At 36.7% G+C, this 20,551-nt stretch overlaps 1 protein-coding gene across 1 annotated transcript; it reads left to right on the forward strand.

Annotated features, from left to right (window-relative positions):
• Window positions 1–7,436: 7,436 nt before the first annotated feature.
• Window positions 7,437–19,499, forward strand: LOC121424057 (UDP-N-acetylglucosamine transferase subunit ALG14 homolog). Its single transcript, XM_041619640.1, has 5 exons — window positions 7,437–7,614; window positions 15,787–15,938; window positions 16,969–17,091; window positions 17,876–17,935; window positions 18,506–19,499. The coding sequence occupies exons 1-5, from the start codon at window positions 7,452–7,454 to the stop codon at window positions 18,674–18,676; spliced, it is 669 nt and encodes a 222-aa protein (XP_041475574.1). The 5' UTR covers window positions 7,437–7,451; the 3' UTR covers window positions 18,677–19,499.
• Window positions 19,500–20,551: the final 1,052 nt, after the last annotated feature.

Raw genomic sequence — 20,551 nt, forward strand, 5'->3', positions numbered from 1 at the left:
AGTGTGTATGTGCCGCGGAGGGGACCCCCATTTTTACACTCGAATTTCCGTTCCAAGGCATAGCATTTTCGTCTTATTAAGAAAAAAGATCAAAGAAAGCCGCTCCAAGGCATAGTTTTTTGCCTCGCCCGCGGCACACCCAGTTTTGGTCGAGTGCCCCCCCCCCCCCCGGGGTCCACATAGGCTATAATAATTTTATGACCTTTTATAAGTCGACTTGGCGAGATATCGTATCTAGTCATGGCAACAGTTTTTATAAGTCGACTTGAAGAAAACGAAGTACAATTGCACGAAAACGTGTCCGTATAGCACGCTATAAGTGGTAATTAGCTAGACAAAATCCCCGGTCTTCAGTCTTCGTTTTCCAGACACCCAACAACAGGTCTGGAAAACGAAGATCGAAGACCGGGGACGTGCGTTATGTCCCCGGTAGGAAAATTTTAATGCCAGCTGAGCTGAGTGCGATATATTGCTCAATCAATTATTCACATCACGATATTCATAACATTAATCATTAACTTATCAGCCAATTATAACTGATTACATATCCAATATCAGAATTTGATCTGAAAATAATAATGGTTTATTTTAGCTAGACGAATGCGATCCCCGGTCTTCTGTCTTCGTTTTCCAGTCACCCAACAACAGGTTTGGAAAACGAAGACCGTAGACCAGGGACATGCGTAATGTCAATGGTGGTAAAAAAGTTGCAAACGCCAGTTGAGTCTGCTTGTACGTGATTGCGCAGTATGAGGTGTATTGTATGCAAGTTTATGGCAGTTTTGAGAACTGCAATGGCTGAATTCCATGGGTAAAATATGTACATTAATTATAATTGTTATGTATCCTTATTAATTATGTCCTAGCTGATAACGATATTAATAACCATAACTTATCCGCAGCCAATCATAGCAGATGACGTATCCAAGATCAAAATATTCCTGAATTTGATCTGAATATTATAGGCCTATCTTAGCTAGACAAATTAATACGCGATCCCCGGTCTTCTGTCTTCGTTTTCCAGACACCCAACAACAGGTTTGGAAAACGAAGACCGAAGACCGGGGACATGTGTTATGTCAATGGTAGTAAAATTGCAAATGCCAGCTGAGCGCGATATATTGCTCAATCAATTATCATTCACATCACGATATCCATACAATTAATCATTAACTTATCAGCAAATTATAACTGATTACATATCAATATCAGAATATTCCTGAATTTGATCTGAATATAATAATGGTTAATTTTAGCTAGACGGATGCGATCCCCGGTCTTCTGTCTTCGTTTTCCAGACACCCAACAACAGGTCTGGAAAACGAAGACGGAAGACCGGGGACACGCGTAATGTCAATGGTAGTTGCAAACGGCAGTTAAGTTGAGACTGCTTGTACGTGATTGCGCAGTATGAGGTGTATTGTACGTTATAATTGTTATGTATTAATTATGCCCTAGCTGATAACAATATCCTTACAATTAATCATTAACTTATCAACCAATCATAACTGACTACATATCCAATATCAGAATATTCCTGAATTTGATCTGAATATAATAATGGTTTATTTTAGCTAGACGGATGCGATCCCCGGTCTTCTGTCTTCGTTTTCCAGACACCCAACAACAGGTTTGGAAAACGAAGACCGAAGACCGGGGACATGTGTTATGTCAATGGTAGTAAAATTGCAAATGCCAGCTGAGCGCGATATATTGCTCAATCAATTATCATTCACATCACGATATCCATACAATTAATCATTAACTTATCAGCAAATTATTAACTGATTACATATCAATATCAGAATATTCCTGAATTTGATCTGAATATAATAATGGTTAATTTTAGCTAGACGGATGCGATCCCCGGTCTTCTGTCTTCGTTTTCCAGACACCCAACAACAGGTCTGGAAAACGAAGATCGAAGACCGGGGACATGTGTTATGTCAATGGTAGTAAAATTTTAATGCCAGCTGAGCTGAGCGCGATATATTGCTCAATCAATTATCATTCACATCACGATATCCATACAATATTAATCATTAACTTATCAACCAATCATAACTGATCACATATCCAATATCAGAATATTCCTGAATTTGATCTGAATATAATAATGGTTTATTTTAGCTAGACGGATGTGATCCCCGGTCTTCTGTCTTCGTTTTCCAGACACCCAACAACAGGTCTGGAAAACGAAGACGGAAGACCGGGGACACGCGTAATGTCAATGGTAGTTGCAAACGGCAGTTAAGTTGAGACTGCTTGTACGTGATTGCGCAGTATGAGGTGTATTGTACGTTATAATTGTTATGTATTAATTATGCCCTAGCTGATAACGATATCCTTACAATTAATCATTAACTTATCAACCAATCATAACTGACTACATATCCAATATCAGAATATTCCTGAATTTGATCTGAATATAATAATGGTTAATTTTAGCTAGACGGATGCGATCCCCGGTCTTCTGTCTTCGTTTTCCAGACACCCAACAACAGGTCTGGAAAACGAAGACGGAAGACCGGGGACACGCGTAATGTCAATGGTAGTTGCAAACGGCAGTTAAGTTGAGACTGCTACGTGATTGCGCAGTATGAGGTGTATTGTACGTTATAATTGTTATGTATTAATTATGCCCTAGCTGATAACGATATCCTTACAATTAATCATTAACTTATCAACCAATCATAACTGACTACATATCCAATATCAGAATATTCCTGAATTTGATCTGAATATAATAATGGTTTATTTTAGCTAGACGGATGTGATCCCCGGTCTTCTGTCTTCGTTTTCCAGACACCCAACAACAGGTCTGGAAAACGAAGACGGAAGACCGGGGACACGCGTAATGTCAATGGTAGTTGCAAACGGCAGTTAAGTTGAGACTGCTTGTACGTGATTGCGCAGTATGAGGTGTATTGTACGTTATAATTGTTATGTATTAATTATGCCCTAGCTGATAACGATATCCTTACAATTAATCATTAACTTATCAACCAATCATAACTGACTACATATCCAATATCAGAATATTCCTGAATTTGATATGAATATAATAATGGTTTATTTTAGCTAGACGGATGCGATGGCCCCGGTCTTCTGTCTTCGTTTTCCAGACACCCAACAACAGGTCTGGAAAACGAAGATCGAAGACCGGGGACATGCGTTATGTCAATGGTATAAAATTTTAATGCCAGCTGAGCTGAGCGCGATATATTGCTCAATCAATTATCATTCACATTACGATATCCATACAATTAATCATTAACCAATCATAATTCATTACATATCCAATATCAGAATATTCCTGAATTTGATATGAATATAATAATGGTTTATTTTAGCTAGACGGATGCGATGGCCCCGGTCTTCTGTCTTCGTTTTCCAGACACCCAACAACAGGTCTGGAAAACGAAGATCGAAGACCGGGGACATGCGTTATGTCAATGGTATAAAATTTTAATGCCAGCTGAGCTGAGCGCGATATATTGCTCAATCAATTATCATTCACATTACGATATCCATACAATTAATCATTAACCAATCATAATTCATTACATATCCAATATCAGAATATTCCTGAATTTGCATGATCTGAATATAATAATGGTTTATTTTAGCTAGACGGATGCGATGGCCCCGGTCTTCTGTCTTCGTTTTCCAGACACCCAACAACAGGTCTGGAAAACGAAGATCGAAGACCGGGGACATGCGTTATGTCAATGGGAGAACATGTGTAGGGGGCAAGGTCCAAAGTCCATTCTAACCCGCGCACGTGTTTTGTACACACTTTGCACTGCTTTGTACACGCTTCGTGCGTGAACTACAAACGCTTTCACACGAGTGTGATACGTGTCCCCGGTCTTCGGTCTTCGGTCTTCGTTTTCCAGACACCCGGCCTATTGGACCAAACTTTACTTCCATATGGGACCAATGCATGGTTGTAGTAGACGAAATGGTGAGGAATGGCAATTAATAGATGTGCATGATGAGTGGACAAGTTGGCAATAGACGAATTGGGAATTTACCTGTGCCCCTACCTGGATCCCCCACTGCTATCATTTACCATATTTTGTTTTGTTTGACCAGTCTATCATTTGTATATAATGTTGAAACTTATTCACTTTTTTATTAAAATGTATTTTATAATTTTAAATTATAATTTTGACCTTACACAATATGATTTTGCATTGTATTTCTCTGTTCATTTTGTGTTTTCGGTAATATTTTAATAAGCTGTATGTTTTGCGTTTTGTTATTATAAAGGCCTAGTAAACCGGGCTTTTATATGAATGAATAATACAAGGAAAAAAAATTAGATCACACTGCAGGCCGGCACCGATGACAAATATTCTTTCTACAGGATATGATATTGTAGACCTATATTTTCCCGTACTCTTTCTTGATCATCTTTCTTGAACTGAAATTTCAGTATCGTTCAGGATTTCCTTGTACATTGGCCCAATGTATGTAGATCTACAAAACAAACAATACTTGGCCAATATCAAAGAATATGATAGTGCAGAAGAACGGACGGTATAGGTGGGGGGGGGGGGACTATAAGAGAATATGACAGAGTGGAAAAAATACGGAGGCGAACAAATAGGCCTATAGTATTATACGAAAAGGGAAAGAAAAAAATAAATTAAGTATTTTATCTGACAATTTTGAAAGTATATTTAAAGGAGAATGAAACCATTGGAACAAGATAGCTTGTGTGAAAACAGAAAAATCAAAGAAACAGATCAACATAAAAGTTTGAGAAAAATCGGACAAATAATGAGAAAGTTATGATCATTTGAATATGCTATGGAGATAGCAAATTGGCAATGCGACAAAGATGTGTGATGTCACTTGTGAACAACTCTCTCTTTCACTTGAATTGCCTCTTTTATCACATGTATCCATAGATCATGTGTTCTTTCTACACGAGGGCATGTAATACATATTTCTTAAGAATACATCATGGATAAAGAGTTTGTATAATCATAAGAAAAAGCAAAAAGAGACATTTTGAGGTTATTTTATAGTCCACCAAAGGGAAAGTTGTTCATCAGTGACATCACACATCCTTGTCGCATTGCCAATATGAGGATCTCCATAGCCTTGGTGATTGCAATATTCAAAGGCTCATAACTTAAATTCTCATTATTTGTCCGATTTTTCTAAAACTTTCTATTCTTTGATTTTTCTGTTTCTACACAAGCCTTTTGTTCCAAAGGTTTCATTCCCCTTTAATCTTAATAAATACAAGGAAATAGATATCACATAATTATCCAATACTTTTCCTTCATGAAATAAGTGTACAAGTATGTAAAAGTCTGAAAGTATAGCAACCCAAACCTTAGCATAGGATTTCTTAGCAGCGGTATAAGATAACAAAAAGTGATTAAAATAACCCCCATAAATGATGATGTGAGAATAGGAGAAAGAAACAATTACAACAAGCAGAAAAAACAATGATGTGAAACTCGACAGATAAACTGCCAGTGGGTAGAAGATCCCAGAAGGAAAACCCAGTAAGACCAGTAATGTTAACTGGTTTCCAGTATAATTTTACTGGTTTCCAGTATATTTTTATTGGCCGGGCCAGTTGATATTTAATCAACTGGAGACCAGTTCCAACAATTGCATTCCAGTTAAAGCAATTAGTAATACCAATAAAATTGTTTTTCATTAAACTAGTGTTACTGGTCCAATAAATGGTTTCCAGTAGATTTTTACTGGTTTCCATTATATGTTTACTAGACCAGTTGATTTTTAACTGGACCAGTAAAAATGAACCGGAGACCAGTTCAAACAATTGCATTCTGGTTACTGGTCCAATAAATAATGACTTTCAAGTCAGATCATTTAACAAATTATGAAAAATGAATCTTGAAATTCAGAGAAAGTTATTATCGATATAATTTTTCATTGTTATCATCATTGCTCTTATGATTATCATTATGTTCATTGTTGTAATCATTCTTATTACTGTTATTACTGTTATATATATTGTAATATTATTATTAATATTATCATAATTATCAAGTATTGATATTATCATTGAAATAATAATTTCCTATAATTATGATTAAGATCAAAGCAAGATGTATTCCTCTGATATATAGTCAACTGGTCTAAAGTAATTCAATGCCTGAAATTAAACTGGTCAAGACCAGTAATACCAGTAATTCTGATGATGCTGATCACGTGGTTTAGCTCATTTGCATATTTCCTGTTTTTTAAAGAAAAATCAGGATTTATAATGGAATATCCTTGCAATAGCAATCATTGTTGTTTGAATATCTTCAAAATAAGTGTGTGAACTATAATCACAATGAAAATGTGTAATTTCATACATCACATTCAAAATAACAGCAGAAAGATTAATTTACTAACCATTTTTTCCATCACATTTCACTGGCCATGGTATATAAAAAACCAAATGCATGTAATAAATTGATCCATTAAGACTAGTACGGACCAGTATGAAGACCAGTGAGACCAGTAACAAACACCAGAACCAAGACCAGTATAATAAAATTCCAGTATTTCAAGACCAGTTTAGTTTTGAACTGGACCAGTAAAATTTTAACTGGGTAGTTAGACCAGTAAACCGATATTTGAATTTCCAGAGTTACCAGTTATAATTATACTGGTCTAACTGGTCCAGTGGAACTGGTTTTTCCTTCTGGGATGGGATGGGGTATATTGGGAAGAAGAAGAAAAGAAGAAGATATAGAAGACCCATAAAGCACTAGCATACCTACGGGGGGGGGCACTTTTGACCAAAAATGATTTTTTAAATAAATAATTATATAGCATATAAATTGGTCAAAAGTGGATTTAGCCCTTTTTGGAATCATTATCTTCATTTATGTTCGTTTGTTTTTTAAGTTTTATTTTGTCTTGCTTTTGCTTATTTGCAAGTGGTTTTCTTTTCAAATACGGATTTGTTGTGAAAAAGGAAAATGAAAAAAAAAATCATACAGTCATACGGGGCTATTGCTTGCTTGCTTGGAAAATACACTTTTCCTGAAACATTTAAAAAAAATCAGAAAAGCTCTCCATATTCTTATTTCACAATGAACACCGTTCTTTAAAACAGCAAAAAATAAAACATTTTCATTTTTTCATTAGTACTTATTTATGAAAGGGGGCCTTCACCCTACAAGCTCTGCTTTTTAGTTGGTATCCTTCTCTTTTGATTTCATACCGCATCTACTGGAAAAATACAGTTGTGTATAATATAGAAATGATTTAAATGTTACATTTTGTAAATATGTATATTGTATTGAACTATCATTGTAAAATTAATGTAAAAAGATTGAAAGAGAAAATAAATGAATTGAATTTGAAAGAGAAAATGACATGAATTGAATTGAATTAGTTTTTTTTTAATTATTTTAACGATCAGCCTAAATTCTCTTGCGAACGAGCCTAGAGTAAAAACAAATATGGCGGCGCCCATGATCCTATCGTCACCAGTTTTCGTCCTCGGATTCACGTGCATATTTGTCGTGATCTGCTTTTGTAGGTTGTTATATGTCACAAATAATCTCGGAAAAGTCAAAGCAAAACATCGGCATAAAGTAAAAACTTTGATCGTCGCAGGTTCAGGTGAGTTTTATGCGCCTGTTTTCAGTGTCAATTCCTAACCAATTTCAGTCCACCGTTCCGTTGCATACAATTTTTATGCACACATGTGCAATGGGTGAAACATAGTTTTGTGATAAAGAAGTTCAAATTGCACAGGAGCAAAGTCGCCAGGTAGATTATGAGGGTGGCATGTGTTCGCACCTTAAAATTAAAGATAAATGAAAGTAGTTGCAGCATGCAGTAAACACTGATTTCACGAGAAAATCTGTAAAATCAATTGTCACATATCAGATTCGAGGATCTAGATCTGGGACACTCACACAACATGCGAGGTTAGTACTAACCTCGCACAACGCATGTGGTTTCATAGTGGACTTTGACGTTTTCATTCATCACACGAATGTGAGGGAATAAGATTGAAGGGTCCGACATGACCAGTAATAAAAACCATTGTTGGGCCAATAACTTTTCCAGAAATGGTCAAATTCACAGCAAACCATTTCCCCGTTCAATTCTGCAATTCACACACAGAATACACACAGGATGAATCGCACGTGTTACTAGAGTACTATACAGCATGCGGACAGTGTACATGTAGTCAGCCACACAATCCACATGGTGAATTCTCCACTGGCCGCACGAACGAAACCTGGCTAAACTCTGGCAGAAATCTCTCACAGAACTGTCAAAATTCACGGTTCATACTCATGAAAGGCTCTTATAATGTCCATATTTCCTAAAAATTGGAGTAACTCTGTCATCTGTAAGCAGTAAAAGGGTAAATTTTCACTTCTGTTTGGTTCAAACAGATCGGGTCTCGGGTGGTATCGTCTGAATACATATAGCCCCACATATGCATTTATGTGTGTGTTGATACACTTGGTTTCTGACTTTCGTAGCTATTTTAATTGAGCCAAAAAAGAAACAAATTATTTATGATAATAGTTTAAGCTTTCTTCCTCTGTTTTCTTCCTGTTTTCTTTCCTTCTTTCTTTTCAATCTTTCTTTTAATTTTTTTTCTCTATTTCTTTCCTTCCTTCCTTCTTTCCTTCCTTCTTTCCTTCCTTCCTCCTTTCCTTCCTTCTTTCATTCCTTCTTTCCTTCCATCCTTTCTTTCCTTCCTTCTTTCCTTCCTTCTTTCCTCCCTTCTTTCCTCCCTTCCTCCTTCCTTCCTTCCATCCTTTCTTTCCTTCCTTCCTTCTTTCCTTCCTTCTTTCCTTTCTTCTTTCCTTCCTTCCTTATTTCCATCCTTCTTTCCTTCCTTCTTTCCTTCCTTCTTTCCTTCCTTCCTTCCTCCTTTCCTCCCTTCTTTCCTTCCTTCTTTCCTTCCTTCCTTCCATCCTTTCTTTCTTACTTTCCTTCCTTCTTTCCTCCCTTCTTTCCTCCCTTCCTTCCTCCCTCCTTCCATCCTTTCTTTCTTACTTTCCTTCCTTCTTTCCTTACTTCTTTCCTTCCTTCTTTCCTTCCTTCCATCCTTTCTTCCTTCTTTTCTTCCTTCCATCCTTTCTTTCTGACTTTCCTTCCTTCTTTCCTTCCTTCCTTCTTTCCTTCCTTCTTTCCTTCCATCCTTTCTTACTTTCCTTCCTTCCTTCTTTCCTCCCTTCTTTCCTCCCTTCCTTCCTCCCTCCTTCCATCCTTTCTTTCTTTCTTTCTTTCTTACTTTCCTTCCTTCCTTCTTTCCTTACTTCTTTCCTTCCTTCTTCCTTCCTTCCATCCTTTCTTCCTTTTCTTCCTTCCTTCCATCCTTTCTGACTTTCCTTCCTTCCTTCTTTCCTTCCTTCTTTCTTTCTTTCCTTCCTTCCTTCTTTCCTTCCTTCCTCCTTTCCTTCCTTCTTTCCTTCCATCCTTTCTTACTTTCCTTCCTTCCTTCTTTCCTTCCTTCTTTCCTCCCTTCTTTCCGCCCTCCTTCCTTCCTCCTTTCTTCCATCCTTTCTTTCTTACTTTCCTTCCTTCCATCCTTTCTTTCTTTCTTACTGTCCTTCCTTCTTTCCTTACTTCTTTCCTTCCTTCCTTCTTTCCTTCCATCCTTTCTTTCTTTCTTTCTGACTTTCCTTCTTTCCTTCTTTCTTTCTTTCTTACTCTCTTCGTTTCTGTCTTGCTTTCTTTTTGTCCTTCATTCCTTCGTTTTACGGGGGGGGGGGGGGGGTCACGAAAGGCTAGAAAAATAAACTTGCGCCTTTTTTTAAATGTTTTCTTTACTTTTTGGGACCAGTAGATTTTAGGTTCGGACCAGTAAAAATTTGAAAAACTGGGTATCTACTGGTCCGACATGAATAGGTTGGACCAGTAGAAAAAATGGGTTAGTGTGGAGCCCTGGCTTACCTCCAAGTCTCAACCAGGATACTCCGTTCGATCCGTCCTTAATACTGCGGTGGAAAGTACGCAAACAACAATCGAAAAGCAATTTTTCGTATCGAACATTCTCAATTCAAGTCGTCAGCGCGTAATAGGAAATTGTACCAAAAATCAACAGGTTGCATCTCATGTATATACTTATTGGTAAAGTACGCCATCTTTTGACAAGATGATGATGAAAGTGGATTGAACGAGCAAGAAAATAATGCTGATCGCCTAGAATGCAGCTAGCTTGCAACACCGTAAACAAAGGTACGGTAGGCACTTAAGAACCAAGTTTGAAAGGACACTCGTAAAATTATGTCACTCTCGCGATGAATATTCATTAGATCCTGGTCGTGCGTGTTCAATACAAACTCTCTGCATGCATGCACTCGGTGTGTATTGAACACGCACGACCACGATCTAATGAATATTCATGGGCGAGAGTGACATAATTTTACGAGTATCCTTGTTCTCAGTTATATCTCCACGTGTGACAAAATAAAGGTGGCAATGTTTGGCTTATTTTCTCTTTTTCTTTGGGGCAAATGCTTGATTTTTTTATACTGACAGTTTCCATTAGACCTGTTAATTCATACCACTTGGCTCTTATTTAAATTTGATTCTTTATATCATTTTTTCTTAATTAAAAATAGAGATCAAAAAATGAAAATTTTCTTGCCATATTACTTTCCACCAATAGAGGGCGTACATAAAAATATGCCCAAAATTCAAGTTTTTGAGCGCTCTGGTGAATACAAAAATTATTCCCACATTACTAATGATAAATAAATTAAAACTATATTGAAATTAGTAATTTTGGTCACAAAAGTGATATTTTAATGATTTTTTAAAGTGGGTGCTCTATACAGCATTGGCATACCATAGTCCTACCTGTAGATTCTCCACAGGCCAGATGGTAGCAGTGAACAAGTGGGACAGCTCGACAGTTAAACTCACTTGTTCACTGCTACCTCTCTCTCTCTTAGGTGATCCCTCCACTGTTCTGGAGATTCTAAGACTATAAAGATACAAATAACCTGTGGCTGTGGTGAATCTACAGGTACTTGGTAGGACTACAGAGATGCCAAGTTCAAAAAAATGTTATGCGTGAGATTTTCATGACTCGGCGTCTCTGCGCGCGCGTGCATGAGATAAAAATATGGGCTTCATCATGATATCGATCCATACTACAAAACCATGCGATGCATGCACGCGATTCATCGTATCACGTACTAGCTGTGCGCTGACCATGCTGACTGCACTCTCGATTCGTCTCGTGTGCCAGGCTAGACGTGAAGGCGGCCGGCCAGTCGTATAATCTAGCGAATAATGCTACTTTTTCTCTATTTTTTCTGTCGGGTCCTAATGCGTGAGAAAAATCAGTGCCATGCGTGAGATCGTGAGACGGACCCTGAATGCGTGAGTCTCACGCACAATGCGTGAGACTTGGTAGCTCTGGGACTATGGTATGCCAATGTTGTACAGAGCACACACTTCAAAAAATCATTAAAATATCACTTTTGAGACCAAAATTACTAATTTTCATACAGTTGCGATTTATTTTTCATTAGTAACTTGGGAATAATTTTTGTATTCACCAGAGCGCTCAAAAACTTGAATTTTGGGCATATTTTTGTGTACGCCCTCTATTGGTGGAAAGTAATATGGCAAGAAAATTTTCATTTTTTGATCTCTATTTTTAATTAAGAAAAAAATGATTCAAAGAATCAAATTGAAATAAAAGCCAATTAGTATGAATAATAGGTGTAATGAAAACTGTCAGTGTAAAAAAATCAAGCATTTGCCCCAAAGAAAAAGAGAAAATAAGCCAAACATTGCCACCCTTATTTTGCCACACATGAAGATATAACTGAGAACAAGGTTATATTATAACCTTGTTCATTGAATGAGTGGTTAAACTGAACTTTGTGAAATCTTGAAATGTAGATTTAAAGGGGAAGTTCACCCTGACAAAAAGTTTATTGTAAAAATAGCAGAAAAAATAATAAAAAATATTGCCGAAGGTTTGAGAAAAATTAATCCAATATAAAGTTATTAGAATTTCAATTATTTGATTTGTGACGTCATATGCGAGCAGCATCCCCACATAGTGAATGGTAAAAAATCAATGAAATTTCATTTTCTCAGAAAATTGAAAATGGTTTTCGCTGTACCTTTTGTATATCAATAGACAAATCATTTCACATCCGACCGTGAATAGAAAACAAAATTAAGTCATAAGGAACCATACAGAATATGAAATTCATGCATTTTATATTCATGACACATGGGGCAGCTGCTCGTTTATGACGTCACAAATCCAAAACTTTGAACTCTAATAACTTTCTTACTCTTTAACGGATTTTCCTCAAACCTTCACCAATATTTCTTTACTATTTTTTCTGCTATTTTACAACAAAGTTTTCTTCAGGGTGAACTTCCCCTTTAATCTGTGGTGAGTCTAGGTATGTTGCAAAGGTGCCCTCTAGGTGCATTCTGAATGAGGCATTGAGTGTGCTGGCTGGAATTGCAGGGCGACTGTGGAGGCATTGCTTTGTATTGTTTTTGTATGTCCAAGGAAAAGTTATTCCCCATTGCATCATTGTTTTTACGTAGTTGAATGTTTATGGCAGCTATATAGACTTGAAAAAAATTCTCACTTGCTAATCTTGCGACTCTGTGTGCTACTGGAACTTTGGCCTTGCTTTCAACCTCTTGCTATTCACATTTACAGGTATCATACCACTCTAAAATGTATTCATTCCGATAGAGCAACATTTAAACTATATTGTGGTGAAATTTGAATGAAATCTACTGATGCTAAAGATGTTTTTTTATGTCCCTGTTTCGGCGGCGTCTGTTATTTTGGGGAGTGTTTTGGGGCACTTCCATGTGCAAATGCATGCGCATTTCTGTTTTCTATTAGTGCACCTTGGTCCCAGTTAAGATCACAACTTTTGGCTTAAAAAACAAAGAAATACATAAGAATTGAATAGGCGATTTATATGACCTTAAAACTGCAATAACTTTCTTATTTCTGGAGCTATTGAGATAAATGAGGTGTTAAATTAAAGGTCTTGATGAGCTCTAAATGATGCCATGAAGAAAACACCTTATTTCTGAGATTTATTTTTTTTGCAACATACCTAGTGAGTCTGTGCTGAAGTGAAAAATGTTCACACTACTAAACTAATAACGATCGCCAACACAGATAAGCGCGTGTGGGACAGTGTATTACTGGTAATTATTATTAGATCTAGGGCCTACTGCTTTGAATGTCGGCCCAACGCTCGACCTGAATCCCGTGTTTTTTTTTGCTAATTTCATAGCAATTACACAAGTTCTCCCAGAATCATTTGGCATTTTATTTACATACAAACAGACACTTTGGTGGTCAGTTAATTGGATTCTGTACAAACACATTTGAATTTGAGATCATTTACCACAACTGGAATTTATCTTTATACTTATTTAAGAATGAACATACAAATGTTAATTTCTCTTCATGAAAAAAAAATCGGGTCTATTCTTGAATGTGAGACTGAGTCACTGGCTGTTTCGAGGAGTTTTTTAAACTTTTTATTTTTTATATATTTCTCCTCATACATGTACGTGCAGACGGCTCGCGATCGTGCAGCTGCCATTATTTAGGGGGTTGACAATGCGCAATCCCCGTGACGGGGCTCATTGATTTTTGTCTTTATTTTATAAAAATATATAAAAAGAACAAAAGTCTGACACTCTGTATCAAAATAAAGATTATTCCGTCTTGCCCTGAAATTCACCAAACGTCCAAAGCTAAGCAGGAAAAAATAGGTTAAAAAGGTATAAAAAACAGTGGCATACATTCGGCTGTCGGGCAGCTCCAACTTCCCTGGTTTATCCGAACTTAATAAATAAACGTATGGCCATCGAGTCCCTGTAGTACAGATCGAGTTTGAACTTTTTTGGTCTGTAATTTTTTAGCGGAGCCTACGGAGTTTAGTGGAACAACTATCATGCATAGAGACCAAAGGTTGAGCTTTGGTCTGACGAGACTAGGTCTAACTTTAAGTTAGATCAGATGGCCGATATGGCGATGAGCATGATGAGTGGGGTGTCTGGACACTTAAAAACTTGGTCTTGCTGGATCAACTTCTCTTTTATTTTTAGATCACTCATTCATTAAATTTCAATGAACAAGGTTATGATAATAGACACTCAAGGGTTCATTACATGCCGCGCGCCAGGCAGAAAAATCAAGCCATAGGCCACTCATTCAATGAACAAGGTTATGATATAACCTTATTCTCAGTTATATCTCCATGGGTGGCAAAATGAGGGTGGCAATGTTTGGCTTATTTTCTCTTTTTGTTTGGGGCAAATGCTTGATTTTTTTGTACTGACAGTTTCCATTACACCTATTATTCATACAACTTGGCTCTTGTTTGAATTTGATACTTTAAATCATTTTTTTCTTAATTAAAAATAGAGATCAAAAAATGAAAATTTTCTTGCCATATTACTTTCCATCAATAGAGGGCGTACACAAAAATATGCCTAAAATTAAAGTTTTTGAGCGCTCTGGTGAATACAAAAATTATTCCCAAGTTACTAATGAAAATTGCATCTGTATGGAAATTAGTAATTTTGGTCACAAAAGTGATATTTTAATGATTTTTTAAAGTGTGTGCTCTGTACAACATTGGCATACCATAGTGACTCCTACCTGTAGATTCCCCACAGGCAGGGTGGTAGCAGTGAACAAGTGCCGTAGGCATAGAATAGAAGTTGTGTGTTGTGGATGCCAGAGCCAGGAGGCTCCTGGAGAATAATGACATATGACTGACGTGCTTAATCTCCACTGAGCCAGTGACGGGATGCCATTGCACTACATGCACAAACTATTTTGCTAAGAATAAAGTTGCTTAAAAACACACATTTTATTGAGGGTTTTGAGCCCAAACTTGTGTAAATGGACTACAATATCATTTAGACCCTTTTGGCACTAAAGAGTCATTTTTTTGAATAATATTAAACATAAAATGAATAGATATATTGAAAGTAGAGGAGCGTTTACTCACAGTCTGTTATTGTTGCCATCTTGCCATCTTTGTTATCGTAGATTAGCTAAAAGACTCGTGTAGAGGAACTGACACCTCACTCTTTTCTGTCGTGGAGCCCCTCTAAGGAAAAGCAAAAGGGGGAGACCTTGGAGAACATGAACTTTAAAGGCCTATTGATTCTCTACGAACAGATACTTGTCTCCATGAAATTTAATGATGGATGGGAGCCGCTGGGGAGAACTTGTCCAATGGCATTGATATCTGGAATGCTACCCAGAGTTTTGTGAACATGTCCCTTCCTCTTCTATCTCTTATGTTTTGTTTTCACATTGTTTTTGGTGGTTACACTTCGTAATTCCGAAGGTTCATAATTTCGAAACACGTAAATTGCCTATACCTAGATGTTTGTTAATCCGAGAACGTAAAAGGGTTCGTTAATCAGAACATTTGTGGCGTTATTCTGAAGGTTCTTTAATCCGAAGGTTCGATAATCCGAAAACGAAATAAGGTTTGATGTTCCGAATGTTCGTTAATCCGAAAACGAAATAAGGTTCGTTGTTCCGAAGGTTCTTTAATCCGAAAACAAAATAGGGTTCGTTAGTCCGAAATAAGGTTCGTTAATCATTAAGTTTTCCGACTAACAAACCTTCGGAATTACAAACCTCATTTCGTTTTCGGTTTAACGAACCTTCAGAATTACGAACCTCACTTTGTTTTTGGATTAAAGAAGCTTCGGAATTACGAATATATGCGGTTTTTGGTTATTCACTTTTGTCTGTACTTTTAATATTTTTTTTATTTGAAATAGGTGGCCACACCACTGAAGTCATCCGTCTCCTAGGTAGCATGTCAAATGTCTATTCTCCACGAGTCTATGTTTATGCCAATACAGACAAAATGAGTGAGGATAAAATCCGGACGTTTGAAGAGAACAAGACGACAGAAGGAGAGAGCAGTGAGGTATACTGAAGTATGATAAATTAGAAACATGAATTTAGCTGACCGTTTTACTTTAAAGTTATGATTTTAAATTGCCATCCACATTCGTAATAGAATGTTCACATGATCACAGGTGATTGATCTCATCTTAAATTTTGATACTGTAAAGTTCAAGGGCGAGCTGCTTTCACCTTGTAATATATTATTCAAATCAATCATAGGTTGGGGCATTTGATATTAAGCTGTATGAACAGTGTGGAGTAACAAATGATTCAACAAACCTGTTTCCTATTAATTTTGATCACATCAGCTGTACAATTAAATCATTCTCAACATGTAAAGAGCCTATGGGAATAATTGGATTTACATTCACTGATGTATTATGAAATACTTTTGGCTATTATTTCGTGTCTTTTTGTATTTTTTGTTGTTGTTTTCTCTGTCCCTTTTCCTACATTGTATTTACTACAATGATATGATATTCTGGTTTTTCTTTTTCATTAATATTGTTGTCTTTTTACTGTTTTGGCGATCCAGCCTTACAGGTTTCTGATAACCTTCATGGAAAGCCACGCAATGTATTATATTATCTAATCACATTATTTGATGTTTCTTTGTATTTTTATCCTATTTTGCGAAATAAAGATTGAATTGAATTGGCAATTATAACAGTTGGGCACTTTTTATTCTAGTTGTTTCCAAGTTAGTAATAATACTTATAATAATTAATATGCACAAGCGCTTAATACAATTTTGTGCTGCACACAATTACTTAAGCTCTGGCATGGCTAACCTGATCATTCAACAAATTCCTTCATAGGCTACCCATTTTACGAGTGGCAAAGGATTGGAGTGCTGCAGTTGGAATTGAACCCCGAATCTTGTGGTTGAGAGAATGTGCAACTTCATAATGCCCTTCCCCTCCCCCATCCCCAATGAATAATGATCGGGATTGTTTGACAACGAGTGATGGTTTTGAACATTGATGGTCCTGTTTCTAGCTGTGAGTGAGCCATATACGTGAACATGTTATTTTTATTTTCTTTGACAGTACATAATAGAGAAGATTCCTAGGAGCAGAGAGGTTCGGCAGTCCTATCTCACCAGCATTGTCTCAACTCTTTATGCCACCTTGTTTGCCTTCTTCATCGTATTCAAACATTCTCCAGATTTGGTAAGCATCTCATCTCAGCATTGCGCCATTATAAGGCCTAAGAAAAAAATATAGTGCCCTCATCTGACTGACTGACTATACATTGGAAAAAACAAGGTCTCTCTTTAATACAAATAAAATGTTTTTGTGAGAAAATATCAGATTTGGGTGAAAAATTTGCTCAAATGAGTATTACTTAAAGGGCTTTAAAACACTTGAATATGTGTTTTGACTGCAAGGAGATTGCTCCATGTGTCATTATCTTTGGGGAGCATAGCAGTGAAGTTCTATATAAAAAGGACTGACCATCCTAACTTTACAGTTTTGGGCTTATGAGGGCAACATAGCTATTTTTGAAGGCCTAGCCATATCAGATGAGTTATAGAAACATACAAAACAGGAATATTTATTGAATGGTACCCTGAATAATCAGAGGACAATGGGGAAGCACTGGAAAAGAAAAATGTCATTTACGTTTAAGGACAAAAGTTTGGTCTGGTAACCTATGCAGAAAGAAGAAGGATGATATGGATTGTGAGAATATGTCAGATTTAATTAATAGAATTTCCCTGTGATTGAATAAAAAAGATATGTGGTATATCTATATATATATCTATATATCTACGGTATATCTATATTGGAATTGTCTGAATATTGCAACCAACGACAAACTCCCTATGCTACAGGTTATGTGAGCTTGTCCCAAGTATTAGTTGGCTGTGAATAAATTTCTTGTGTTGATAACTTGAGAATTGCAGTCAGAATCTTGAACTGAAAGTTTTATTGATTTATATTTTTGAAACAGCTACTTGTGAATGGTCCTGGAACCTGTATACCACTGTGTGCTGCAGCATTTGTTATGAGGGTGAGTATGATTATCCTCCAAATATGATTTTCACATTGCATTTGCTTAACCCCATGCTATCCTTCACCCCGGACTATCCTTAACCCCATACTATCTTTTTTGGGGATTTCGCACTGTCTTTCTTAACCCATACTATTTGCTTACATGTAATAGCCAGGGTTAATGCCTAGTAACCCTGGACTATCGCACAGCTTATGAATATTGATGATCTTGCCACACAGAGCATGATTTACATGCAATTTCGACTTCTGTGATTGGCTAATACAAAGCCCCACTATTGCTTAGCCCAGTTTCGTTTCACACTGCATCTCTTAGCACCGCAATTGTGGTGCTAGCACCGCGATAAGCCGGCTAACCCTGTTTTTTTGCAGGGCCAGATAGTATCGTACCATTTACCATGCTAGCCAACTTAGTGTGAAAACAAAGCCGGCTAAGCTTAATCCCGGGATATTGGTGGGGCAAATTATGTAATTATATAATTCAAATCAACATTTCTTTTGTGGGGTGAACGTACCCTTTAATTGCTTTACTGTCGTATCTAACTTTTCATTCTCTCTTTTCATCCCTCAGTTGCTTGGTGTAAAGCCTGTTGTTCAAGTCTATGTAGAGAGTATCTGCAGGGTTCAACATCTCTCTCTGTCGGGTCTCATAATGTACTACTTTGCTGATCACCTTATCGTCCAGTGGCCTTCACTCAAGGAAAAATACCCAAAGGCATTGTATCTAGGCAGGGTAGTCTAATAAAACTGTAGTAACATATACATATGTATTAGCAGCAATAATAAAATGATTATAGCGGTGTGGGCTTTGCAGTGTACACACCATTGAAAGATGCTTATGACGAAACTCAGCAACTTCTTTTATTTATTAAATAGCTATATATTTGTAAAAACCTGCAAATGAAGCAAAAGCTAAAAAATGCAAATATTAAAAACATTTGCTAGTATTACAATAAGAAGCCACGTTGCATTAAAAGAAAGATCACTGCAAATTTGTCCTTAAGCTAGATATTACAGAAACATTGATAAAGTTGAAAAGCCTGATGCTGTAAACTTCCTCTTTTTAATCAGATATAAAATAGTAAAGTTTTTTTTTTGTAACCTCAAAAACATCCTGGTGGGTGTTTCATGAAGCTATTTGTAAAGTCACGCACGACTGGAACATATTCTTAGGTCGTAAATCAATTACATTGGGCTATATCACATAGCACTTGAAAGGATCACCAGTCGTGCGTAAAGTCATCGTATCTTACAAACAGCTTTATTGAACATCCACTTGTTCAGTATGAGGGAATTGAAGGAATTGATGACATTACCTTCTCAATATAGATTTCCTATTTTATAATTTTTTTTTATGTGTTCCTCATTATAATCTAAAACAAGGATTGATTCCTCCAGACTTGCCTTTGTTTTAACAGATTGCAATTTATTTAAGAGCTTCATTTTTGTTGAGAAACAACAATTGGAGTATTCCATATTTGATATAATGAATAACAAATGAGTGTTTGATATCATCATTTTCATCATTTGCATACCACTCATGATGTACATATCATCGGTTTTTGTCTCACCTGCGAAGCAAAGTGAGACTATAGGCGCCGCTTTTCCGACGGCGGCGGCGACGGCGGCGGCGGCGGCGGCGGCGGCGTCAACATCAAATCTTAACCTGAGGTTAAGTTTTTGAAATGACATCATAACTTAGAAAGTATATGGACCTAGTTCATGAAACTTGGCCATAAGGTTAATCAAGTATTACTGAACATCCTATTAGAGTTTCATGTCACATGACTAAGGTCAAAGGTCATTTAGGGTCAATGAACTTAGACCATGTTGGAGGAATCAACATCGAAATCTTAACCTGTGGTTAAGTTTTTGAAATGTCATCATAACTTAGAAAATATATGGACCTAGTTCATGAAACTTGGACATAAGGTTAATCAAGTATCACTGAACATCCTGCATGAGTTTCACGTCACATGACTAAGGTCAAAGGTCATTTAGGGTCAATGAACTTTGGCCGAATTGTGGATATCTGTTGAATTCCCATCATAACTTTGAAAGTTTATGGATCTGATTCATGAAACTTGGACATAATAGTAATCAAGCATCACTCAAAATTTTGTGCAAGTTTCAGGTCTCATGATTAAGGTCAAAGGTCATTTAGGGTCAATGAACTTTGGCCGAATCGGGGGTATCTGTTGAATTACCATCATAACTTTGAAAGTTTATTGGTCTAGTTCATTAAACTTGGACATTAGAGTAATCAAGTATCACTGAACATCCTGTGCACGTTTTAGGTCACATGACCAAGGTCAAAGGTCAATGAACTTTGGCCGAATTGGGTGTATCTGTTGAATTACCATCATAACTTTGAAAGTTTATGGATCTGATTCATGAAACTTGTACATAAGAGTAATCATGTATCACTGAACATCCTGTTCGAGTTTCAGGTCACATGATCAAGGTCAAAGGTCATGTAAGGTCAATGAACTTTGGCCATGTTGGGGTTTTTTGTTGAATAACCATCATATCTCTGTAAGTTTATTGGTCTAGTTCATAAAAAGTGGACATAAGAGTAACCATGTATCACTGAACATCTTGTGCGAGTATAGAGTAG

Source organism: Lytechinus variegatus, chromosome 11 (assembly GCF_018143015.1).
Source record: "Lytechinus variegatus isolate NC3 chromosome 11, Lvar_3.0, whole genome shotgun sequence".
Classification (NCBI taxonomy): Eukaryota; Metazoa; Echinodermata; class Echinoidea; order Temnopleuroida; family Toxopneustidae; genus Lytechinus; species Lytechinus variegatus.